Below are 26,945 nucleotides of genomic sequence, written 5' to 3'. Positions count from 1 at the left end.
GATATGCAGAGTTATCTTACACCCCCCTCTCTCAGTTTCACAGGGACAGATGTGCCCAAATGCATTTTGCATGATTTTATGCATCACTGATCTTTGGAGTTTAAGTTCTCCTTTCAATGAGAGTCTGAACTGTTTTCATGCACTCACACTGAAAACTGCATCAAGATGATGTTGATAGCAACTCTGACTCTCGTGTTGGGTTTTCTAATGCAAGGTGAGAATTTCTAAACATTTATTAACTTTTTCATTTAAATTAAATGACCATCAGCGCCACAGGAAGTTCAGATATTGGTGCTGATCTCAGTTGGTACCTTCAGAAACCTGGACAGCCTCCCAAACTTCTTATATATCAAGCATCAACTCGCTCCTCAGGAACTCCGTCTCGATTCAGTGGCAGTAGATCTGGTTCTCAGTACACTTTAACCATCAGTGGGTTTCAGGCTGAAGATGCTGGAGATTATTACTGTATGGGTGTGCATACTGGTGGAGTATGCGCACAGTGATTTAGAGCTGCACAAAAACCTCCTTCAGTCTGAGTGAAGGCTGCAGGTGCAGAGTGCAGTGAAGAGACTGTGATGAGAATAACCGGTCCACTGAACACAACAATAGAGTCATCAAACACATACACAAAATAAAAGTTTATAATAAGAAGTTTTAACATAAAAATGTATATCATTTAATCAAGCCCCGGCTTGGACAGTCTCGGTCGTTGTGTCCTTGGGCAAGACACTTCACCCGTTGCCTACTGGTGGTGGTCAGAGGGCCCGGTGGCGCCAGTGTCCGGCAGCCTCGCCTCTGTCAGTGCGCCCCAGGGTGGCTGTGGCTACATTGTAGCTTGCCATCACCAGTGTGTGAATGTGTGTGTGAATGGGTGGATGACAGGTTGTGTAAAGCGCTTTGGGGTCCTTAGGGACTAGAAAAGCGCTATACAAATACAGGCCATTTACCATTTACCATTTATCTTTTCTAAAACATGGCTGCTGCGATGGATGCATTGATAGAAAAAAATATTACATCCCCATAATTTTCCCCTACCGCTATTGTAAGTATAATATAATGAACATGTTAATCTTTATCTTTAACTCTGTTGCGCAAAAGTATGAGATTCACAATGCAGCATAAGGTTTAATAATTAAACATAAAAGCTCTATTGCAAAACTAACTAAATACAAACACAGTGTTTTATTGTACTTTTATTTCATGCTGTAAGTTACATTCCTTATTATCAGAGATGGGCAGTAACGCGTTACAAGTAACGCGTTACTATAATCCGATTACTTTTTTCAAGTAGCAAGTAAAGTAAGGGATTACTATTGCAAAAACCGTAATTAGATTACCGTTACTTTCCCGTAGGAACGCTGCGTTACTGCAACCGTGATTTTTTGCGAGAATGTCTCATGACAGTGAGTAAGCAAGTGCGACGTTCGTGACAACAGCTGTGTGCAGATCAACAATGGATCATATATGGAATGCAGGAGAGAGTATGAGCATGCAGCGTTTAAAGCGTGGAAGTACTGACCTTACTTTGAGTTTGATTCCATAAAAAGTGACAAAAACATTAGTGTCCGTTGTGTGTGGGAAGAAAACTTCTTTTTACAGCGAAAAAAACCCCTAAACTTCCAAGCAAGCACGTAATGGGAAACTCAGAGAAACTCGCGGATTCTTCCACTGACCGCTGCGGCACACCTGCACCAGGGTAAACCTCCGCCTACCGCAGTCCTGCTTTACAGGTGAAAATAGAGCAAAATGACCGCTGAGTATTTGACTTTATTTATTTTCTGCTGTGTTTTACTTGCATCTATTTGAAAGACTGAGTGTAAACACAAAAAAATATTTTATTTTATGTGCTGGAATGTGCAGAAAATAGGTTTAAATAGGTTTAAAACAAATTTCTTCCAGTCAGAGAATGTTGCATATAATTAAATTTTTGCTTGATGCATAAAGTTAAAAGATTAAAACTGATAAAACAAGTTTTAAAAAGAGACTTTTCCATTTGATTACATTTTGTATGATGGATTATGCAGAAAAAGTAGAATTGGGCTGAAAGATCTATCGCTTTATCACCTCTTCAGGTTGTAAATCGTGTTTTTAAAAAGTAACTAAGTAATTAATTACTTTTGAAAATAAGTAATCAGTAAAGTAACGGGATTACTTTTTGGGGGAGGTAATCAGTAATTAGTTACTGATTACTTTTTTCAAGTAACTTGACCAACACTGCTTATTATAGTGGGCAAGAAGCAGAACATGAATATGAACATTTCTCGAAAGATCAAACATAGTTTTACAGACACACTGGAACAGAGATCTGTAGATTCGAAAACATCATTTGTAGACAGGAAGTGTTGCTGAAGCTCTACTCTGAGCAGTGGTCAGGGTCCAGGGTTTGAGTGACGGGGCTCTGTCCACTCAGACTGGCCTCACAGCTAACTGAGCCCGCCTTCCTCCACTGGTCTGCAGAGAGGCTCAGGGTGCTGCTCCAGCTGTAACGACCATCTGTCCCCAAGACCTCCAGGCTGTTTGACAGCCCTGAAGATGGGCTACAGCTCCCCACCTTCCAGCCCAGCTTCCAACCTGAGGGGAACCCTCCAGTGGCCAGACACACCAGAGTGGCACTGCTTTTCTTCTCCTCCTCTTTAGAAGGAGGGAGGACAGTCAGGGTGGGCCTCAACACACCCACTGGAGGAGACAGCGCAGAGAGAGGAGAGAGTCAAAAAGGTGAAGAAACTTTGAAAGGCAGTTATATGGTAATCTATTCCTATATCTATTGAATAATACTTCAAAGTGAATAACTCATCTCTGTGATAATGTTCCTACATATAAATGAACCAAGCTGAAACACTCATGTGAACAGTCAAATCTTTGTCATCTGTTTCATTCACTTCCTTTAAACTACATTTAAAGTTAATGAGCCATGAACACCAAGATGATCTGCAGTTACTCTAAAAAAATCACTTTTTTAATTTGGCAAAACTACGGATCACATTTTAAATCTAAAAATAAGCAGATATTGAAATAATGAGCTAAAATATTACAGCTGCTCTTCTGCAGTGTTACATTTTTAATTTATTAGTTTATTTTGACTTTTCTAAATATTTTTAAAAAATATAAAGTATGATGAAAATAGATAATTGTTCATTGATTCAATGAATTTAACTGCAGCTTGGAAAGAATACGTTTTTTTCTCATTTTGTGACATCAGCATTTTTTCAATTTAACCTTAATTATTAGCAACATACAAAAATCTAAAGTTCATTAATTAGTATTATTATTAGTATATGTAGTATTATTAATACTACATGTTTTGCAAAGTAAAAGTTTTTGGTACTTACAGTTAACGATGAGTTTGGTTCCTCTGCCAAAAGTGTACCACAGTGATACAAACTCACTAAGTGGCCACACAAAAACCGCCTGCACTCAGAACAAGTATCTAAGCACTTAGAAAATGTCTGCTACCCCAATACTTAATCTAAACGGCTACATTTATGCTAGTTTTAATCTAAAATGCTTTAAAAAGAACAAAATAATTTTCCTACAAATAAAGATAATATCTTGACAATCTACAAACTGGAAATAGAAACAATTACTGTCTTTGTAACAGAGCATCTAACAAAATGCTTCTCAATACTGACTACTAACAAAGCAAATTTAAAGTAAAGTAAAAAAAAAATCACAATTTTCTATACTTTAGATTTCATACTAATCACACTCAAAATAAAACGTATCAATTGCAGCCATGGACACCTTAGTTGCAATCCCAATGTAAATATTTTCTTCAGTTGTTTCACGTTGCCTTCAGTGTGTTGAGAGCAGAGAAATCATTTCCATAGAGAGGAGGCTTTGCATCATCAGCTGATCCTCCAGAGAACTGAGAAGGTTTATAGTCCTGTGACTTCAACACTGCAGGACTCACATCTGTCAGTCAACACAGCAGAAAGCACAACCACCATGACTCTCATCACCATCCTCATCTGGACGCTGACCTGCTGCTGTTTTACAGGTTCATTCACTCAGCAACATTTCAAACATGATGTGCTGCTTTTTCTCTCATTGATTTCTGCTGATAAATGAATGATTTGTTTCTGTCTGCAGGATGCAGCGGTCAGGTGACTGTGACTCAACCTCCAGTACTGACATCTACTCCTGGATCCACTGTCACTCTGACCTGTAGGACCAGCCAAGCTGTTGCTAGCTGTCGTGATGGTCTGTGTATGTACTGGTATCAACAGAAATCTGGACAGACCACAAAGCTCCTAATTCGACATGTGAGCATAAGACATTCAGAAACACCAACTCGATTTAGTGGCAGTGGAAGCAGCTCTGACTTCTCTATGACCATCAGTGGAGTTCAGGCTGAAGATGCAGCAGTTTACTACTGTAAGAGTATCCATGTAATAAACAGTGCTGATGTGTTCACACAGTGATTTGTAGCTGTACAAAAACCTCCCTCAGTCAGACTGCAGAGACACTGAGCTGTTACAGCAGGAACTGACTGCAGCTGCTGAAGAGGAAGAAACTCTGACACAGACCCCTGAACACAGAGCTGGCAGTAACCTCACTAAGTATACATTTCTTATTTAAAGATACATTAAATTAAATATTTGATTCTGATCATCTGAAATATATATATAAATATATATATATATAAAATAAAATTGTTTCTAGATGATACAGTGGTGACAGCTAACAAAGCAACAAATTCATACACAAACACTAGGGGTGGTTTGCTATTCGCTTCACTTATAAGAGGTTTTACACCCACGCTGAGGTTTTAGCACTGATGGTTCTGTAAATATTTAAATAAAATTATATTTTTAATAAGAATAATAGTTATTGTTTGTTAATGTTAGTGTATGATGCATTTGAAAGTAATTTGGGGCTTTTGGCTGGAGGATTAAGATTTAAAAGCAGAGATAAATAGATAAGTAGTAAGTATTTGTTTGCTGTTTGTTCCATCCACTAATCTTACTGCGTGCATTGTCCAAGGATTAAATGCTATTGGACTGGTTAAAGGTAATGTAGGAAGACATTGTTAGAATGCTCAGTGTCAAATTTGGATCTCTTTCCAGGTCAGTGTGGACTAAAAGGATTAGCAGACATCAACAAAAAGCATTAAAACAGCATGCAAACAGCACACTACAACAGACAGCTGGTAGCTCAGAGTACTCAGCTGTATTGATCACTAGTTTCCCGCTGCATAAGACAATACTTTATATTTTTCCTTTAAATTCTTTATATGATCAATCTGGTGTCACTAGCTATAAATTTAATTCTGCTTGAATAACAGTGTAGATTGTAGTGTGTAAACCATGCTAGTGTGAGAGTGGTCATCTTTTCCTTCACAGCCTGCAGGGTTAAAGTTCATGCCTTCAACTACAAACTAATTTGAGCTTCTTTTTGTACCAAGATGGTATTATTTACTAGTTTAAGTGACAAATCATGACATTAAAGCTACCCAGTGTATGTCCAGACCTCATAACTCATAATGAGCTTACCTTTAGCCTCTTTAATAAGCCTGAGTGTCTCTAAAGGAGACTTTGTTCGCATGGGATAGGGATAATCCTTTTAGACACTGCTTTACCAGGAACAAGTCAGCCAACGTTTCCTCCTTCAGACTGGATGAGCTCCTCAGAGTTAAACAGGACCCACATTTCTTCAGGTACACCTGCTCTCCTCTGCCGTGGATCTCGAGAGATACATACCGACAATTCTCACTCATCAAGAGATTCGGATATCTGCTGCCAGCGACGGGGGTGGGGGGGATTTGCTGGGATACAGACTGAGCCTGAATCAGGATGGAATGTCTGCAGAAGTTATTAGAAAATATAGTGTCTCTGAAAGTCAGGGCGTACGTGAAGGACTACTGCAAGAGGAATGGTCTGCTGACACTCTCGGTCTTTGCGGTAGTGACCGGCTGTGTGCTTGGATTTATACTCCGGTCATTCAACCTCTCCACACAGGTATGAATTAATGGATGAATGTATGAATAGAGAGAAAATCAAACTAAGACAAAGTGACTCACTTAGGGTCTAACAGACATTCGTTACATTAGAATGTTGTCCAGAATATGTACAAATTAGTTAGGATAACTCCAGTTAGGATAAAAGGAATAGGCAATGAGTACTCCTGACATGTTGACATGTCTGCACTGAGGCTGTAGATAAGGTCCGTTATGCAATAATGAGAAAGAACACAGACACAGACAATCAGTTCAGAGGTAAGAGGAGAAGATAAGCATAAACAACTGAACAACTGTAAAAATTTTAAATATCAATACTGGATTATATGCAACTTTGTGTATGTGAAATAACCCAGGATTCAATCAGTTTTATGGAGTTTATGAAATGTTATTGGTTTGATTCACCAAAAGAAAGAAAAATTTATCTGTTTCCTTTCAAATACAGTGGTATAAAGAAATAACTTGTCCATTATTTGAGCCTCATAATATAAAATAAACAATAAACACAATTTCCAGATTCAATAAGTTTAGTTTGTTTCCCAGGAGTAGTTGAAAATGAATGAATTAGTCTGTCATTCCATACTGAATTTCTCTCAATGTTTTGTTTTTTTCCAGCCTGTATTTATGATTTTATTTCCATGTGTAGCAATGTCTCATTCAAGGTTACAGACTACAACCATGAAGTCACTGTGATGTAAGACGCTTTTAAACTGAGAAGCTTATGTGTCCAGTGTGGATCCTCAATGTAATCTTGTCTAGTAGCAGGAATGCTCTAAAAGTACATTTTTATTTCCATCCAATGATCAGTGAAAGAATCTGTGAAACACAAGCATAATACTAACTTTCTTTATTATTAAGAATTTAATATTAATCAAAATTACTACATGTGACTTATGCAAGAGCAGAGTTTGGATGTTCTCTCTGCTCAGAGAGTTACTCTGACCTCCTCCCACAGTCCAAAGCCATCCACGTTAGATTAACTAAATTAATTTTAAAACCTAAATGTAATTTATTGGTGATTCTAAGATTGGGTTAAGTCTGGATACGATAGTGTGTGGTTTCCTTTTTTCTGTGTGTTGACCATCTAATGAGGTAGCAACCTGTCCAGTGTCTACCCCTAACCTGACTACACTACACTACAACAGGTGACATATTCTGTACATACTTCTTGTAAATAATGATTTTTTTTAACTGTATTGAGCTCATTGCAGCCCCCCCCCAAAAAAAAAAAAAAAAAAAACAAGTCCAAAGCTTAACTGTTCCTGTCTTTAACAGGCCAAGATGTACTTCTCATTCCCTGGAGAACTGCTGATGAGGATGTTGAAGATGTTGATTCTCCCACTTATCACCTCCAGGTAAACGATAGCTTTGATTTTTAAATCAAATATATATTTGAAGGAAATATTTTTACAGAATTTAGAGGTGTGGAATGTCCTGGTCACAAAGATTAATGGTACAGTCATTCAAGAGCTGAGATGCTGGCTTTGAATTTGGTCTGGGACATGTGTTGGATGTCATATTTCCTATTGCTCCACTTCAGTTTGAACACCACCAGTTAAATGTCACTACATCTATTGAAAATCTGCAGCCTTAGAAAAACAAACAACTAATTCAAATCTACTTCAGTTCCAGTCTTTCGTAAAGCCAACATCCATAATCACACCTCTTCTACTTTCCTATCCAGTCTTATGTCTGGCCTGTCAGCCATGGACACCAAGGCAAGCGGTCGTCTGGGAGTCCTGACCATCACTTATTACCTGTGGACGACCTTCATTGCTGTCATCGTTGGTATCGTGCTGGTTATCATCGTTCACCCAGGGACCGGCTCTGAAAAAGACAGTCACCATTCACATTCAGGGCCTGTTATGACCTCCGCTGATGCTCTGCTGGACCTCATCAGGTTAACATTCACACAGAAACAAAAGATTTCAGTCTTTCATCTATTCACACTACTATTCATAGCAAACCATGCCATATCTGGCGTTCAAACATATCATCTCTACAATGGCACCAGAGATTATCTAACGAATTATAAGATTTTTCACTGAATCAGGACATTTTAAAATGCTGATGCTGCTGGATGAAAGCTAGCAGTTGTGTCAGCAGGATGTGCTTGGCAAAAAAAATAAATAAAAATAAATAAAAATAAAAAATGGCAAATTACTCAGCAGCAATCTGAATCTAAATTGTATATTGTTGCAGTGAACATTAACAGAGATGCAAACTCTGTATATAATTACTTTTTCAGCAAGCTTTCTCTCTTATATATACATATATATATATATATATATATATATATATATATATATATATATATATATATATATATATATATATATATATATATATATATAATTACTTTTTCAGCAAGCTTTCTCTCTTATATATACATATATATATATATATATATATATATATATATATGTGTGTGTGTGTGTGTGTGTTTTAATAGAGCATTTCACAAGATCAGCTCTTAGAGCTCCCGGTAAAGTGATCTCTCTTATATCTGTTTCATATTCCTTAATTAATCTCAAACTAAAATAAATAAATACACAAATAAGTAGAAAACGACTTAATTTGGTATTATTTGGAAAATCATATTTCTCACAAGCAGTACTTTATTAATATGCAGAAAAACCCTCATTCAGGTTTGGTCAATCACAAAATCTCCTCAGATAGGTTAGATTTCCAGAAAGACATGAGAGCTTTGCAGAAATCTGTATTCATCAAAACATTAATTTACATTTGATATTAAACTGTTTCTGGCAACAGTGGAGGGATTTTTAACACAGAATTTAAATGATAAGCTTTAACATCATCCTTTAAAATCCTTGTAGCATTGTTGCAATGTCACTACCCTTGCAGCAGCTTGACTAAGAATAGGGAAAGAGTTAATTGTGACTCTTTAAGCTGACACTTTCTCAGAAGATCCTACTGCAGAGTCACTTTGTTAGATTGAACCTGTACTCCTGTACAGGCTCAGGCTTATTGAAGGGCCATTCATGTCAAAGATCCGCTTATTCTTAAATGAGATTAAACTGGAGAGCTGTGGTGAGGTGCGCATTTCAGTCGTCTTATGTGTTTGGTGCCAGTGTCACTGACGCAGGTTGAATAAAAACAGTCTGATGATGCTGGCTCTACCTGTTCAGCTTCCATCAACCTTAACATGTGAAACTCTCTGTGCTGTTATACTGTGTGAAAACGTAACCTGTGTTTTTCTCACTATTCTTATAAAAACTCATTAAATCTAGGAAACTATTTTACTTTAATGAGTTCGGCCACTGGAGACATTTACGGTATATGATGACATATGAGTACAAGTAGTGGGCTAAATAAATATCCGCTATGTAAAACTTATTATTGTAAGAATAAATGGAAGTATCAAAAGTTAACATACTCCAGAAGCAAGAGAATTGAGAAATGGCAGTACTGTTCAAGCCACTCGAGGTGCTTTTTATATTCTACTGGCTCATTTTAAAGTTGATCTATTTTACAAAATGATGCAAAATATGCAATTTCATTTTTAGTACTAGCAGTTAGATTCACCATCTACAAGAACTTCCTACTGTAAACAAAAGTGAGACTGTGTTTTATTTATAAGGTTTACAGTATAATTGCTGGTTAATCATTGATGTTATTATAACAAAGTCTAAATGTTCAATAACTGAACACCATGACACTTTTTAATTGATGATTTGAGCCTAATTATTTACATACCCATTGCATATTTTTACATTTTAAGCTTCTGAAGATTTCTACTGTGAAAAACTGTATTTGTGCATCCCAATAGTTATACTGAAAAAATACTAACAATTTGTTTTTAATATGTTTTTCACCCTCAAAACCATCACAAACAGTACATACTTTCTTCAAACATAAGATTAAAATATTTAAAAACTCAAAAAAGCTGTCTCACCACACACATTTAGTATCTAGCTTTTCATGCTATTTACCAGTAGATGCATAAATGAGGCCAGTTGTAAAAGAATTATAGAAAATCACCTGCGGCAAGCTTTTTTCTTTTACCCGAGCAATCCAAGCACTTCTCATCCGTGCTTATTTGGTGTCTAACACAACCCATTATTGTTTTTAAGGTCAACAATAAGTGCTGACCATCATTTCAGAATCTGTCACACACAAGTAAATGATCTAGCTGCCATCAGTTGAACTGTATATCATCCTACACATGTGATCATATGGCTTCTTTCTTTTTATTGTACATTGCAGGAACATGATCCCATCAAACCTGATTGAAGCAACTTTTCAGCAGGTGAGTCGACAACATGGAGTTACTGATTGAGAACTGCGCAATATTATTCAAATTTCAAATATTCAAATTTCAAGATGCCCGTAGTAAAAGATCTATATGGTTGTTCTTTCATTTCGTGCCAGTACCGGACAGATTTGGTACCCATTGTACAGAACAATGACGCAAAAGTGTCTCAGGCCAACTATGTATACGTCATGCCCGATTACCACGACCCTCGCCTGGGTCATCCAGTCTTCCTGGAGATCACCCCTGCACCTGACATCAAGTATAAGATTGTCCCAAGTACAAGCAAAGGCATGAATGTATTGGGGATTGTCATCTTCTCAGCTACAATGGGTAAGACAATCACCATTCAACTTTAATGTTTTATATAACAATAACCATGGGATTTTAAAATAAGCCAGCCTATTCAAGCTCATAAATAAGTTACATGCTGACCATGCAAATGCATAGATACATTATTGCATTGGTTATATTACAGGACATAACAACTTTTGCACTGGCAGGCTGTCTCATGCCATCTCTCCACATGTCTCCATTTCAAAAGTGATAAACTAATGACTTTTGATATCAGAAGCAATGTCTCTATTATCAGCATAATGTGCTTAAAGTTTCAAAAGTAAATGTGATGATGCATTGGCCGATGTCATATATGCAGAGAAAGTAAAATTACTTTACACAGTTCAGTTGTATAGTTCTCTCTATAAAGGAAAATAAGTTATGGGAAGTTTAATACAACAGTAAAAAAGAAATAAAAAAGGATGTGTTGAACAAGTAAATTATATCCACTAAGTGCATAATATTGGATCTGAACATCTGAAAGGGCACAAGAAGGTGTGGTTTTAAAAAAATTCTTTATTTTGCAATGTGGCACAAGCAAAAGATTTTGTAGACTAGTTTTAATTTGCAGCAATGCATTGTGGTATTTATGTTTTTTACAACTTTGTCTGAAAAGTACTGAAGTTCTGATCATAATATTGAATACCTGAAGTGGAATTCAAAAGTACAGTATTTTCTAATTGAAATACTGTACTCTCACAGATCATGGAGACTCACTAAAAGGAGCTAAAAATTTGAGATTTATTAGCAATGTCAGCAAAGCAAGAGCTGCTCTGCCTTATAGCTTATTTATATGACTAACCAACTAACTACTATGCAGTTAGTTAAATTTTGTAAAGTCTTTTTTTCTTTATCGGGATAAGAAGGTTGCACCACAACTATTAACAAACAACTGTGCGACTGTGTTATCTGTTCTCAGGTCTGCTGCTGGGGAAAATGGGGGAACGTGGCACACCACTCGTCAATGTGTGCCAGTGCATCAACGAGTGTGTCATGAAGATCATCAATGCTGCTATGTGGTATGGCTGCACTCTCTCTGTCTCCCTGTTTCTTTTTCTGTCACACACACAGATACACGCTACTGTATCACGCACATGCATCCAATAAAAGACAGACTACACAAAGTTCACACAGCAGAGCCAGATTAGATCCAAAAATAGATCTCATGGCGATTCGAGGAAAACTCAGTGGTGTATCTAAAGTGACCTCAAAGCTTCTCATTGGACATGAGTTGACACTTGAAATACAGTTATATGAATGGAGCAAAGAGGACTCTTTCTATGAGGGCCCGGTGGCGCCAGTGTCCGGCAGCCTCGCCTCTGTCAGTGCGCCCCAGGGTGGCTGTGGCTACGATGTAGCTTGCCATCACCAGTGTGTGAATGTGTGTGTGAATGGGTGGATGACTGGATGTGTAAAGCGCTTTGGGGTCCTTAGGGACTAGAAAAGCGCTATACAAATACAGGCCATTTACCATTTACCATTCTATATAAAATTAGTGCTACAAACTCATAGGTAAATACATCAGGCAACTCACAGGCACCATGCATGTACGTCAGAAAAAAACTTGGAGCTTCAAAGACTGATTGTATCCATGTGTACAATATGTGATTTTGAACATGTAAAGTCACGTCTATGAGCTTCAGCCTGCTGCTATAACAGCTGGCACTCTTCTGATGCCTGGCAGCATACAACATGGGATTTACTCCCATTCAGACAGAAGAGCATTAGTGAGGTCAGCAAACTGATGCTGGATCACAGTTGATGTCTCAAATAATCCCAGTGGAGTTGTTTGGGGTTAAGGTCAGGATGGAAATCCTTTCCTGTAGGGACACACACTCAGAAAGAAACAAAAAAACTTTCATATATTTTCAGGAGTCAACGTGGTAAGAAAATGAATGTAATTCATGTTCTATCTTCTCTTCTTTGAAGGTATTTTCCCTTCGGCATTGTGTTCCTGGTGGCAGGAAAGATCCTGGACATGCACGACCCAGCCCATCTGGGGGAGAAGCTGGGCATGTACTTCATCACTGTCCTGTGTGGTCTCTTCGTGCATGGCCTCATCCTGCTGCCTCTCTTTTATTTCTTATTTACCCGCAAAAATCCATTCACCTTCATCAGAGGGCTGCTGCAGGCTCTTGTCATTGCACTAGCTACATCTTCAAGGTAAGAGAAAACAGACATTTTTATGTGTTATATCCAGTGTTGGTCAAGTTACTTGAAAAAAGTAATCAGTAACTAATTACTGATTACTCCCCCAAAAAAGTAATCCCGTTACTTTACTGATTACTTATTTTCAAAAGTAATTAATTACTTAGTTACTTAGTTACTTAGTTACTTTTTAAAAACACGATTTACAACCTGAAGAGGTGATAAAGTGATAGATCTTTCAGCCCAATTCTACTTTTTCTACATAATCCATCATACAAAATGTAATCAAATGGAAAAGTCTTTTTAAAACTTGTTTTATCAGTTTTAATCTTTTAACTTTATGCATCAAGCAAAACATTTAATTATATGCAACATTCTCTGACTTGAATAAATTAGTTTAACATTTAAACCTATTTTCTGCACATTCCAGCACATAAAATAAAATATTTTTTGTGTTTTCACTCACTCTTTCAAACAGATGCAAGTAAAACACAGCAGAAAATAAATAAAGTCAAAGACTCAGCGGTCCTTTTGCTCTATTTTCACCTGTAAAGCAGGAGCAGGGTAGGCGGAGGGTTACCCTGGTGCAGGTGTGCTGCGGTCAGTTGAAGAATCCGCGCGAGTGTCTCTGTGAGTTTCCCATCACGTCGTAGCTACTCGGTGCTTGCTCGGAAGTTTAGGGGTTTTTTTCGCTGTAAAAAGAAGTTTTCTTCCCACGCACGATGGACGCTAATGTTTTTGTCACTTTTTATGGAATCAAACTCAAAGTAAGGTCAGTACTTCCACGCTTTAAACGCTGCACGCTCATACTCTCTCCCGCACTCGATATATGATCCATTGTTGATCTGCACACAGCTGCTGTCACCAACGTCGCACTTGCTTACGTCACTGTCATGAGACATTCTCGCAAAAAAAATCACGGTTTTAGTAACGCAGTAACGCAGCGTTCCTACGGGAAAGTAACGGTAATCTAATTACCGATTTTGCAATAGTAATCCCTTACTTTACTCGTTACTAGAAAAAGTAATCAGATTACAGTAACGCGTTACAAGTAACGCGTTACTGCCCATCTCTGGTTATATCCCACCAATGTAGATCTTTCTACATTTCTAACTAGGACATTTTACCAGTCCTTGGTTCAGATTGAAGTCTGCTGACTAACCTGACATCCTTTTATATCCTCTGATTTCTTTCGTTGCAGCTCAGCCACGCTGCCAATCACTATGAAGTGTCTCCTGGAGAACTGTGGAGTTGACCGGCAAATTGCTCGATTTGTGCTTCCAGTGGGAGCCACTATCAACATGGATGGAACAGCCCTGTATGAAGCAGTGGCAGCCATCTTCATAGCTCAAGTCAACGAGTATGACTTGGACTTTGGCCAGCTGGTCACTATCAGGTGAGAATAAATACTGAGAACAGATGCTCCCCTGAGAAGTTCCTTGTGTTGAAAATCTGTTTCCCTTTTTTTTTTTTTTTCTTTTCTGTTTCCCTAACATCTTTTCCTCTGTCTCATCAGTATAACAGCAACCGCAGCCAGCATTGGAGCAGCTGGGATACCTCAAGCGGGTTTGGTTACAATGGTGATTGTCCTGACCTCTGTGGGTTTACCACCTGCTGACATCTCCTTGATTGTAGCCATTGACTGGGTGCTGTAAGTCCCACAAAAGTTATTATCTTTAAGTAAGTCTTAGTATTTAGCTAAATTGGTCAATTTGTGATGAACTTTTCCCCTCTCATTTCATCAGTGATCGATTCAGGACAATGATCAATGTTCTGGGTGATGCCTTAGCTGCTGGGATTATGGCTCATATATGCAAGAAGGACTTTGATAAATCAGCAACCGCTGCTTCTGCTGCTGTAGCCAATAAAGAACGGGTAAGGACCGTTTCTGTTAGTATATATCAAAGTTCACATAAATGAAAGATTTCAAAAATTCTCCCAAAATCCAATCCTGTATATAGTTAATGAACTAGAAACAAGAGTCTGCAACCTCAGTTTGCAGGTATTTATCCTTAAATAATAACAACAACAATTTGTATAGCACTTTTAAAAACACAGAGTTACAAAGTGCAGTTTAAATAAAGCCACATATTGATGATACGTGTACATGTTTAAACATACATACAGACACATAATCAGCCATACTGACATACATTCATTCCAACATACACACATACATGCAAATAGTTGCAAACTATGGCCAACAATGAAGGGGGAAAGATTAAGCAAACAAAAAAATCGAGTTTTCAGCAATCGTTTGAAAGAAATAACAGAGTCAGCTGATCTGATTGACTGAGAAATCTGGTTCAGTTTGGACGGAATAAACAATGATCACCTCTGGTTTTAAAATCAGAGCCTGGAACAGTTAGGAGACCCCGTTAGACAATTGGAGAGGCCGGCCACATGATAAGGTCTTAGAAGCTCTGGTATATAAGCAGTTCTGCTGAGGACAGAAGGCCCACCCACCTGCTGTTCATCCCTTTGTTTATGAGAGGCAGCCAATTAAGAGAAAGTGAGCTTTAAAGAGCTGGAGAAGCGGCTGGTGCTAAACCACCTGCCCTTCAGTAGAGAAACCTTGGTCCATAAGTACCTAGGTAAGGTACATGCTGTAATTATTTTGAACTACAAATCAAATATAATGTCAAACTTGGCAATGGGAAATGAAAACACATCAGTCCTCCCCAACACCTCCTACCTTTGAACTAACTGTAGACCTACCGCTGTCATCTTCCCTACAGAGAGACACAGTAATCTCCTTTGGCAATCAGAGCGTGGCACTGTCTGATGCTCCGCTGATCACACATCGCTGCGATTATGTGTTTGAAGTGGATGGAGACAACGTGCTGGAGAAACCCGTGCCCTGCTACAACCTCTGTCAAGTCTGAGACACTTTTACACGATGCCTTCTACAGCACGTAGATGCACCTACAAAGGCACTAACGGAGGCTCTAAAAGTTCACTCAAAGCCTGTGCCATGCAGAAACCTGTACTACTTGATACAATGTACAAAACAGCATGTCTCTATTCAGCTTTGCATGTAGAGAGATGTGAGGAGATGCATTTTATTAAATCTTGAATGCCACATTGTCTGAATGCACTTGCAGACAGGAACATACGTCACGATGACATGCATTGGATGGAGATCAGTGTTTATCAGTTCCAGGGGGACAATTAAAATCCACAGTAGACCCGTCATAATGAAACATGACTGCAGTTTTAACTTAAGTCTAGGTTTTGAAATGCCTTAACGTTGCCTCATTTTTGACAATAATGCTGAGACCTTGAAAGACTTGAATGTTATAAGGAGCTAATAGACAAAGAGCAACAGAACAGGGGCTTTCTCTCTGTTAGACAAGGTGTTTATGCATAAATATTAAAGCAAAATTAAGAAATATACCAACATATCCCTAGCAAATGAAAATTATAGCATAATCTGTGTTTTTATACCACTGCTTTTAATTTTGTGTTCATTTCTAATAAAAACCTGCTACATACCAGTGCTGTGAAAGTTTTTATTTTAATAATTAACCTCAGAGACTATTGAGCTTAAGTATATGCAGTGCTCATGATACATGCTGGATTATACTTGGCAAGGTAAAAAGAAAGTATAGCATCTGTCAGTTATAAGGTTTTTACATAATCTGGTCCTTCAGGAGATCTTAAAATTCTTTGAATACAACCTCTGATGAACAACAACATGGCATATTACAGTGTTATTAAACAAAAATTAAACCAAAATGCAGAAGCAGTGTGTGAAAAACTAAGTGCACCCAGTGATTCAACAGCTTGCATAACCACCTTAAGTAGCAATGACTTAAAAAAATTGTTATGTATGAATTTATGTGCTCAACTTTCCTTTTTTCCCCTTTTTCCTAAGACAAATAAATAAATTCTGTACACTTAGCTTGAAATTTAGTTGGATTTTATAGAATATTTCATGCAAGAAAGTTGACAAGCACAAAATAATTGATCAAAGCTGTCATGATATTTAAGGCAAGATTTAGTAAGTTTCTAGAAAACCTCTGTTGTCTACAAAAAGGCCAATTGTTAGTTTTGTGACTGAAAGCTCCCTCTGGGGTAATTAGCATTGAATGATCCAACAGTGCACTGATTTATGTACAAAGATGCAGTCACTTGAAAAAATTACTGGTACAGGGCAGCAAAAATTAGTGGCTCAGGAGCACAACTTAGGTCTTAAAAATAAAAAAGTATAATCAAAGGCCAGGGATTAATCCCACACTCTAAACACATTAACAGTTGGATTTTGACAGACATCCCCACATTGATGGGCAGCAACAATTGCTTCTAAGATCATTGTAAGATCATTGCTGAGGTCTTTCCTCTGTGGCAACATGAATACCCCAAGACCAGCAATTTGTCAAAACTTTGTACAGAGCTGCTTACCGTCTTAGTTCCTGTGGAAGCAGTAAGGATGCGCTTTCAATTTTCCACAAACACCATTTCAGCATTTTGGTTTAATTTTTATTATTTAAATAACAAAAAGACAAAGACAATGCTTTACGTTTTGGTAATTCGAATTCAAAATGGACCATATCCATCCAAACCAAGGCCTGGGGAGTAAAAACGTAAAATAAAACCACCATTTCTGGCATTCTTCTAGCTGGTTGTTGTTCAGGATGAGCCCATGCACTGTCTTGTATGCTGGTCATCCTGTACCATATTTCACTGCCAAGAAAAGTTTTCACTTCAAGCTTTCAAACATCATCGCTCACAAGTGCGAGTTCTTCTGAAAAGGATGCGAGTCTCAAAACAGAAAAAGGGTCCTGCTTGAAATGACAATTTGCTACAACTTAGCTATTTATATCTGAATAAAAGAGTTTTTAGCATTCCAAAGTCACTAAAAACAGAATAGCCAGACTGGTTTCAATTTTCTCTTTCCTTTCCAAGCCATTTTGAAGAAGCTGGTCTTTTTTTTTTTTGTTTTAAATATGTGTAGGTGTCTGAAATTGTATATTCATATTCTACTTTAGAAAACTCAATTTTTGGCTTTAATTTTAAAGTTGAAGGAAAACTGAGACAAAGAGCTGCAGAAAAAATAAGCTTCAGGATAGACTCTGCTCACTGTCCCCACCATCTGGTTGCAGAAGGTTCCAACTCCGATCTACATGTCAAGTCTACTATTAAATCACATCTCCAGATTTCCAACAACAATACTGTCATATCACAGCAACACTAACTTCAGTAACATGTACATAAAAGTGCAAGTGCACATCTACTCATCTTTTTTCAAGAGAATCACGTAGATCAAATCCACAACAAGCTTCTAAATACACATTTAATTTTCCTTTAATTTTTTTTTAAAGCCACCATGTTTTTATTGAAATGTTAGAAGACATTTAACGGACTTCAGCTTAGTGTCAAAAGTGTTCAAAACCAAGAAAACAAAACAATCCATTAAAAACACTGCAATAAGTATCAAGTATGACCACAAACACTGTCAAATAAATAAATGCGCCTCCTCTGATGTAAAATACACTATTTCCTCTTATAAATTAAGGCGGAATGCAGTTTATTTTCACTGCCCCTTAAACGCACTTGCACCTTTCATGCAAACCAAACTAGACTGCCAACATAACTACACAGTAACGTCAATAGAAAATTTTATATATTTTTAAAAAAAAAACCCAAAATGACAGTCGATGACTATAACAAATGTCTATTACCTGCACTGAGCAAGTCATGAAATATTGCACAAAGTTAAGGATCCTGACACAATAATAACAACATGGAGATACTAAATCAAGATGCACAATAAGACCAAAGTTTCAAGCTCACAATGTGAGCATTCCTTTATGATGGGCCAGACAATTTTAACTATATTCTCAAGTGTCAGCTTAATTATTGCTGGGGAGGGAGAAAAACAGTTTTAAAACAGAATCTGAAAAATTTTGAACAAGTTTTGTAGCCAAGTATATTCTTAGAAATACATCTCCAAGTGTTATGCTTTTTAACTCCTGCTGAGCTTGAATCAGAACAACTGCAGCACCGATGCTAACGGCATTTTTAAAGAAACATACACAAAGGTGGACATAGTTCTTTTCTAACTGGGTGAGTCTTTTACTAATAGGTGAACAAAGCCATGTGGTAAAAAGTAATCTCCATTAAAGATCAAAGCAGTGCGTTTGGTTTTAAAAGCCTAAATCTTTGACACTTCTAGTTAAAATATGGAAACTAGCTTGTGTACAATCACTAGTTTCATTAGATACCTACACTGACAAGTGGACAATTTAGTGTGAATACAAAACTAACAGCCAGATATTAAAAGCAGCTTCATACAGCCAGATGTCTATTGATGATACTGAAATCGGATTAACTACAGGCAGCAAAACTATCAGCAGTGCCAACAGACTGATTCAGTTTGCTGTTCTTCTGCAGTTAAACTTGTGTCATGTTTCAAAAATCATTGTGGAAAACATCTAACAGATGCTTACTTGCCTTAAAATATCGGTTTTGTTTAAGTAGCATCAAATCCTCTCAACCTACATTGGTCCATAAGTTGTTAACATCTCAAAAGTGTAAAAGCTTCCAGTGAAGAAACTTTTGCTTGATAAGTGTTAGGAGCGCTCTAAATTTGCTACCGAGGGAAATAAAACAAAACTGAAAAACAATTCTAAAAGGGTAAATAAAATAAAAAAATCAAACAAACAAACCAAACAAAACTTGCAGCAAAACAAAACAAAATTTAATGGTTTATGTTCAAAGGGAAACAAGCAAAACAAAAGAAAGGAAGAAAATTAAATCTAAACTGAAATCCATAACAAAGGCCATTCGAGATAAGCACTCGTTAAAACAAGTTTGTAACTTAATACGGTAACAAAACTGTATGAATCTACAAAGAAATATAATCAAAAGAAAATAAACTCAAAAGGAAAAGGAAAAAAACAAAACAAAAATCAACAGATCAGCAAACAGCTAGTGGCATTGCTCTCAGTAAGAATCAGTATTATGTGTAAATAATTAGTACCTCATCAAAAGAACAAAAGAAAAAAATTAATAACTAGAGCTCAGCTGATACCTGTAAATCTCAGCTTAATCACAGAGGTTTTAAGTATCTGCAGATTATGGTGAACAAAAAAAAAAAAAAACCAAACATTGGCCAATGAGAATCCAGTATCAGTTGGGCTCCAAAATATTTATCTTGAACATCTGCTTAGAAAAACTCTTGCGAGGTTATCAGTATCTCTCCCTGCCTTTGGTCCATTTTAATTTGTGACTCACTGACTGGGGTTCATTTGCAACTCGCATCAAACAACTTATAATTAAAGACACTTTACATATGGATAACAAAACAAACATTTCCCTTCTAGGGCTCACTGTTTCTTTTAAGAACTCTTAAACCTGCCTGGAAGGTATACAGAAGTAATAGATTACCATCAAAAGGACTGATATACAGAGCAACCTAAAGCTGGCTGGCTAAAAGTGCTATGCTCTTAGACTGACTTGTAGTAGTGAGTAGTTAAAAGGTCTACTGGATGTCCACTGTATGATCGTTTAAGGCATCTATTTCTACTTGTGATGAGGAACCAGGACAGAGCACTGCTCTTCCGCAGTAAAACTGTCTCATTAAAAGGGGGAGGGCAGTCTTTAACCCTATCTTTACACCAAATCATTCATTGAAAAGTTCACACTTGGGATCTTTTACAATGTTCTGATTTGTTTGTTTTTAGTGCACTGCTAAGAATCATTGGTTTGCCTCCTTTATGCAGTTCCTACAGCTTTACATGCAACACATATAGACAGGATTTTAGTTTTTGAGATAAGTTTCACAAAAAAATGTTGGTGGTAATTTGGGATTTTAGCCTCTCCATCCACTCCAAATTAAAATTGAGTGTCCTTGAACCCCAAACAAACAACAATGGAGAAAAGAAAAGAAAACCTTAGACACTTTTGAGACAATTACAAAGGTGCAGAAGAGTGAACATGTCACTTAACTCTGAATATGATGAAACTGAAACTGGTGTGTCTAACATTGAAAACTTAAGCTTTCTGCAATAAAAGCCTGACATGGGTTACTTCCCGCTTTCTTCTACACCTGATTGTCCGGCTTATTCTACTTGTGGCCCTTGCTGGTCTTAAAGGACACTTGCAGTATCTTGTCTCCAAGCCGGTAGCCATTCAGGCTGGCGATGGCCATGGCGGCCTCCTCGTAGTTTGTCATGGTAACGAAGCCGAAGCCTTTGCACTTGTTGGTGTTGAAATCTCGGATGACCTTGACATTCGTCACGGCACCAAAGGGACCGAACATCTGCCACAGGATGCTCTCGTCTGCGTCCTGGCCTAGGTTGTATATAAAGATGCACCAGCCAGAGGTGGAGTTTCCAGGGACACTGACGCCTCCCATGCTGCTCATGTGATCGACACCCATGGGAGAAAACCTGAAAGTGAGAGTATTTAGCATACTTGCTGTTACTAAGAATGATAACGTGACTGATTATTGTTTTTTTTTCTTAGATAATCAATGAAATATAAAAATGGTAGCATTTCAAGCATCAGCACCATTCAGTTTATATGTATGTAGCTCTTCCCTCACCTAAACCGCTGTGCCTGGTGGTGTAAGGGTCCTCCAAAGCGTCGGGATTGGTTGTGGTAGAGCTGAGAGAGGAGCTGTGTGTTCTTCACCTGGTTTGGGTTGGCTGCAAATTTTACTGTGATTGGCTCCGAGGCTCCTGGTGGCTTTTGACCATTTAGGTTTTTGACAGCCTCCTCCGCTTCTGCACGCTTGTCAAAACGGATAAAAGCCACTCCACGGGATGAACCTAGGTTTGAGAGAGCAGCTGTAACCACCTACTCCGATACAAGCCGCATGAACTGCATTTAGCTACTTAGCAGTAACTGATATCACTTTGTAAAAACAAACTGTTTATTTAATTTCAACAAAATTTTTGGAAAAAAAAAGCAAGGAAGCCATTCACCTTGCGTACCTGTACCTTGATCAACAAGTACCCGGGAATTTATGATATGCCCGTAACGTGAGAACATGTCCTCCACGTCCTTCTGGGTCATGTTCTTGGGAAGTCCGCTGATGTACAGGTTAGCATCCTTTATTGTGTCCGAGCTGGGCCGTGCATATGACACCTGGCGACAGGAAGCAACAAACGCCTGATTAAAACTCTGATATGCATGCAGAAATTGAAAAAGAATTGCCAAAGTAAAACATCTAAACAGTAGTTTGATTGAACAGAGATTAATATAGCAGTGGTTTGGTCATATTTATACATCTTTTTATTCAGCTGAACACTGCTGTGTCTGTCCATCAGAAAGCAACATTTTGGATTAAAAAACTACAAAATAATCTGGTTGTTTTAGACATCAAGTTTTTGGTCTGAGTAAAAAAAATAAATAAAACAAAAATGGGTGAGGGGGAGGATCAGAAGCAACAGAACATTACAGTGATAAAAAAAGAAATCAAATTGATCATTTTGAAAATTAAATACATTTAATACACTTACTGTGACAGAATGTGTCAAATAAAATAAGTTGAATTAAAGTCAAACACCAGAGACTTATAAGATAGGGCAGTAAGTGAGCGTTAAAAGCAGTATTTCTTTCCTCGGGCTGACATGTACTAGCTAGATAGCGGACAGCACAAGAGCCACAGCAAAGTTAAATGACATAACATCTTTGCTTTGAGAATTGTAGAACACCTTATTGCACGTTACCTTGATAGTTTTGGACTGTAGCCTTAGTCCATTCAGTGTACTGATAGCTCTTTCTGCATCACTAGGGTTAAGATAGTTAACAAATCCGTACCCTAAACTGTGGCCTAGAGAAAAAAAAGGAAAACAATAAAATAAAACAAAAAAACGTTTTATAGTTCAAAAAAATCTGCAAACAAATAAATATTAAAAATAAAAACAAATCTCAAACATTGCATGCTAGAATAAACAATTAAACAGGGCTGGGCTGGTTGGAATCAATAAAACAAGGCTATGATAATCAAAAATGTTCAGGAAACTACTTCCCAGCGTGGGCAGGAAATAAATTTGGGAGATCTCTCAAATAAAAGTTACAGAATCACTGAGGGCAGAAAACAGGCCATTAATAAACAGCGTCCAAATAAATAAAATTATTATAAGACAAATCTCCACCTCGACATGGTCTGGCAATGCCACAGCATGTATTTTTGGCCAAGTCTAACAGGAATCCTTTTCTATTTAATCCAAGATCTTGTTTGGATCTGATCTGACATGATTTATTGCTTCAAAACTTTGCATACCTGCAACTTTGTCTCTTATTAGCTTGGCAGACTCCACCTCCCCAATGCTGCTGAAGAGGCTCCGCAGCTCATCCTGCGTCATGTTCTGAGGGAGGTAGTTCACGATCAGGTTGGTCTTGGCATCCTTCCCCTCATCCCCTCCCATGTGGTCTTCATAACCGTTCGACATGTCATACACCTCCTGCAAGTCAGCCAGGTGGGCCGAAAACACAAAACAAGGTAAGCACGTTGGGTAGAACAGAACTGCTGCTGAAACCGATTTAATTACTTACAGAAGACGGTCATTTGGAAGTTTACCCCAGGCCGTTAACTGCAAGTACGTGACCTGTAGTAACCTTTAGATTTTGAACTATTTATTAAACAAAATGATGCAGTAAAAATTAGTAATAATAGTGGGCATACTGGACAGTTTTGATAGTTACTAGAATTAAAGAAAAAAAAATGGTTTGCACCAAATGAACAAAAAGCTCCTGTACAAGATCCAGATGCCTCCTTTTCAACTATACGGTTAATAAGAAAAGGAGGTCACGCCAAGTAAAATCTGATTATTGTAGTCAACACGGTAATCTTAGTTATCCATCACTTATCCATCTACCGGACTTAAAACATGTGTCTTTTTCAGAAGATTTATTTGAAGTTTAATTATCCATCATTCAAAGTCCATGACTCTTATAACGTGGCAATTTTTGACCATAAAGCCTGTCACCTAAAGAGAAATAGTGGTCCCTGTTTGCCTAAAGCAAACTTGTCTCAGGTGATCTGCATGGCAGCCACAGGCTGAGTGACAGCACACAGCAGACCAGGTTCCCACAAGAGAGTATGAAAAGAAATGTGATTTTTCTTGTTTGTTTCTGTAATCATCGGAAGCCGAAACTGTAATAGAAAGCAAATGCCAAATACCTACCAAACAAATTTTCAACTTTCCTGTGTGTGATTCACTTTATATCCCAGTCTGTCAAGTACAGTAGAGACACCAATTATTAGGTGCAAAAGAGACTTTGAATTCACACTTTAGTTCCCTTAACTTCATTAATCCTGGGACTTTCTGGTCAAAAAGGCCAAGACCATTCATACTGCTTGTAAGTGTCTAGAAAGGATAGTAAATACTGGAATACAATTAAGTCATAATCCCAAATATATTAGACAAAGATGTGAATGGATGTAAACTTTACCTATGTCAAAGCAGTGATTTACACTAAGCTAACATGAATATGCACATTTTAAAAACATAACAAAGCTGGTACCTAACGTTAATCCTCATGATTATGTCTAACACGAATTATCTGCAATGTGGTCTTATGACACATTTGATAGGACTAACATTATTTTAGATGACTAGAAAATGTCTTAAAATTATTTTTTTAAAATACCAATTCAATTGTTGTTTTCACAGCCCGCACTACAGAATACACTAGTTGAAGACTGAAATGCGATTGGGCCAAGAGTCAATATTTCAGCTACATAATATTGTTTGTGTGTCTGGCTGATAACTTTTGATTATTTGCTTGAATTGCAGTGTGCCTTTTGGATTTTTATTATCTTTTACAAACTTGTTACGCTGTTACTATATAACAGCCAACTTGCTTTAAGTTGTAATTGATGCCATTAATATGTTGTACACTGACCATACTGCCAAACAATATGGTCAGATACTACAGTACTCACTGAAATGAAAGCTGGCATTCGTACTCACTTTCATATACTTAATGTGTCCTCGACGAACTGCCATGAAGACACTTCACTGCTCCTGAAGCTACGCGGAGAAAAAACAAATATCAAACAACGTCAGGGCAACTCAACAAGCAAATAACATGCAATAATAATACTAAGTGCAATAATCCTTTCTGTCATCGTTGTATTTTTACTCAGTTGTATATAGTATTTGTATTCTATTTTTATCTTATTGTATATTTATTTTATTTTATTCTACTGTATATAGTATTTTATTTTATTCTATTCTGTACAGTTGTGTACTGTATTTATTCTTATTGTATTCTAATTTTTGCCTCATAACTTTTGCACTGTCCACTTCCTGCTGTGACAAAACAAATTTCCCACGTGTGGGACTAATAAAGGTTATCTTATCTTATCTTAAACCTACAATCTGATCAAGATGACATTAAGATGCAGCACATCTTATAATACAGAACCTTGTATTGGACATTAAAGCTCTACAAATTCCTTGAAAAATCATGCTACCAGATTGTCTATAATGCTTTAAAGGAGGCAGCTCTCCCAGCTTAAATGCTCTCCTGTTTACTTTGTTTCTCACATGGGGCGCCTATGAATGAAGTCACAAACTGGACTGGTATGCACATTGTGTAAAGAGACCATAAAAAGTGCAATTAATTTTACATTAAATGCATCTCTCTCTCTCTCATATCTATCTATCTATATGATAGATATAGTTTAGCAGTAAAGTTATTCTTAGTTAGTGTATTGTCTGTCTTGTCTTAATGTTGGTTTAAAATGGAGCACTGTAACAAAAAATAATTTCCCCCAGGGATCAATAAAGTATTCTGATTCTGATTCTGATTGATTAAACATTGGGTCTCACAAAATGGGCATACATGGAGGTCACCAGCCAATCCCACTCTTATCTCCTGTGAAACACATCTTTTATAGGAAACGGATAGATAACTTTTGGATCAAATTTTATTTTCCTAACATAACCTCCAAATAAAACCAAACTATTGTGAGAACAGAAATGGTTTGTTGACTCTGCAAAGACAGGGGTAAGGGAATACAAAAAAAACCAACAAAAAAACAACAACAACTATTCACCACATAACAACTTAAAGAGTCCAGACAAGCCGAACTGCCGTGCAAGATAAATCGTTTTAGAGCAGTTGCTGAATATTAACTGTTAAAGCATGGAAAGTTTCAATTAAATACGCTCTTACATCTTTTCAATGAACACAAGTAATCCTGATGAAAAACTGGGCTAGCGCACTAGTATTTTTTTTCCCATATTATCCAGTCGGATATGGAGCGGAGCTGATGTAGCAGCAGCGTTAGATCAGAATTTGAATGTGCAATATTTGAATGAACAGCTTCCAAGAACAAGGGAACTGCGAGCTACTGTGCTCACTATTTAACGCGGCTAAAATAAAATAAAAAAAAAGCACTATTGAGAAATCTTAGATTAATTTCTACAGTGACTCCGCTTTAATACTGCACTTTTGTTTTAAACACACGGGTGAACAACACATCGACTCGCGAGCTCAAAATCTAAATCGGAAACGTGCACGGGCCCGGCTAGCAAAATTTTATAGCATTAGCAAACTAGTGAGCTGCATACTCCACGCTTTTCTGTGCTTACAATGATTACGATGACAAATGTGTACATCGGGATTAGCAAACAGAAGGTAAATTTCTTATTCTAACTTAAATGTTATAAGGGTCCGTAATAGGTCGCAATGTGAAAAGTAAAGTGACACCGACGCCGGATAGCTAACACAAAGCACCGCTGCCCCATTTTTGAGAGCGTCACATGAATGCTTTTCTGTCCCTGTGCCGAAACCCCAGCGGCCTGCTAACAGGCCACAGAGGCTAACGCTAGCCAACAGCTATACAGGCCGCGAAAGTGGCATGGCAGTCATTTGCCTTTGACAAACCTTTGCACGTCGAAATATCGAAGCAAAGGCTAGACGACTCCGTGGAAGCATTTGTTACCATGAAAGCTCTTACCAGCTTTTAAGTGGTGCTTTTTGCTGTTTCTGCTCCCTTCGCCTATTTCTTTTCTTCTTGGCAACGTCCACTTCCCTCCAAGTCGGCCTCACGTAACGAAGGAACCCAGAACGAAGCTAAGTGACGGAAACAGCCACGCCCCCTCACGGATCTGAAAGACGAGCTGTTAAATCGGCACGCCTCTGCAGGAGACGACGGTGGGATCCGCATCCAGTATGGCTAGTTCGATCAAAGCTAAAAATATTTCCTCTGTAGATATGATTAATTTGAATAAACTCCGGACCCCATGAAAGGCATGCTGCAAC

General features: G+C 37.7%; 3 protein-coding genes across 7 annotated transcripts in view; 1 reads left to right on the top strand and 2 right to left on the bottom strand.

Moving 5' to 3' along the window:
- Positions 1-2,353: 2,353 nt before the first annotated feature.
- The window catches only part of LOC147307018 (immunoglobulin kappa light chain-like), a 46,980-nt gene continuing 22,388 nt past the window's right edge, over positions 2,354-26,945 (bottom strand). The window contains exons 3-4 of the mRNA XM_086273867.1: positions 3,330-3,385; positions 2,354-2,676 (exon numbers count right to left, since the gene is read on the bottom strand). Coding sequence (XP_086129993.1) covers positions 2,354-2,676; positions 3,330-3,385 — 379 coding nt within the window. The remainder of the gene's footprint in view (positions 2,677-3,329; positions 3,386-26,945) is intronic.
- slc1a8b (solute carrier family 1 member 8b) lies at positions 5,563-16,207 on the top strand. Its single transcript, XM_086273858.1, has 11 exons — positions 5,563-5,957; positions 7,232-7,311; positions 7,641-7,856; positions 10,184-10,226; positions 10,349-10,562; positions 11,485-11,584; positions 12,495-12,728; positions 13,915-14,109; positions 14,230-14,364; positions 14,459-14,588; positions 15,452-16,207. Exons 1-11 carry the CDS (start codon positions 5,793-5,795, stop codon positions 15,596-15,598), a joined length of 1,659 nt encoding a protein of 552 aa, XP_086129984.1. The 5' UTR covers positions 5,563-5,792; the 3' UTR covers positions 15,599-16,207.
- Positions 17,996-26,794, bottom strand: elavl1a (ELAV like RNA binding protein 1a). Of its 5 annotated transcripts, none has more exons than XM_086273861.1 (7): positions 26,641-26,794; positions 24,644-24,703; positions 22,951-23,131; positions 22,394-22,497; positions 21,647-21,809; positions 21,265-21,490; positions 17,996-21,109 (listed from the first exon to the last, which is right to left on the bottom strand). In XM_086273861.1, exons 2-7 carry the CDS (start codon positions 24,677-24,679, stop codon positions 20,785-20,787), a joined length of 1,035 nt encoding a protein of 344 aa, XP_086129987.1. In that variant the 5' UTR covers positions 24,680-24,703; positions 26,641-26,794; the 3' UTR covers positions 17,996-20,784. The 5 variants fall into 5 exon arrangements, with proteins under 5 accessions (XP_086129987.1, XP_086129989.1, XP_086129985.1 ...); XM_086273863.1 differs by having other exon boundaries at positions 21,656-21,809; XM_086273859.1 differs by having other exon boundaries at positions 22,951-23,143; positions 26,641-26,793.

The sequence above is a fragment of the Aulonocara sp. 'chitande type north' Nkhata Bay genome, linkage group LG19, assembly GCF_057382095.1.
Source record: "Aulonocara sp. 'chitande type north' Nkhata Bay isolate Kocher_YH1m ecotype deep benthic linkage group LG19, A_spYH_male_GT1.1, whole genome shotgun sequence".
NCBI classification, from domain to species: domain Eukaryota; kingdom Metazoa; phylum Chordata; class Actinopteri; order Cichliformes; family Cichlidae; genus Aulonocara; species Aulonocara sp. 'chitande type north' Nkhata Bay.
This window is presented reverse-complemented; position numbering and strand designations above follow the sequence as displayed.

Coding starts and splice junctions, on each gene's coding strand:
- elavl1a (XM_086273859.1), bottom strand. CDS start 24,679: ATGGCAGTTCGTCGAGGACACATTAAGTATATGAAA. Junction 23,144..24,643: donor GACACATTAAGTATATGAAA/GTGAGTACGAAT, acceptor TCGGCCCACCTG/GCTGACTTGCAGGAGGTGTA. Junction 22,498..22,950: donor AATAAGAGACAAAGTTGCAG/GTATGCAAAGTT, acceptor TTTTTTCTCTAG/GCCACAGTTTAGGGTACGGA.
- slc1a8b (XM_086273858.1), top strand. CDS start 5,793: ATGGAATGTCTGCAGAAGTTATTAGAAAATATAGTGTCTCTGAAAGTC. Junction 7,312..7,640: donor CTCCCACTTATCACCTCCAG/GTAAACGATAGC, acceptor TTTCCTATCCAG/TCTTATGTCTGGCCTGTCAG. Junction 14,110..14,229: donor GGCCAGCTGGTCACTATCAG/GTGAGAATAAAT, acceptor CTGTCTCATCAG/TATAACAGCAACCGCAGCCA.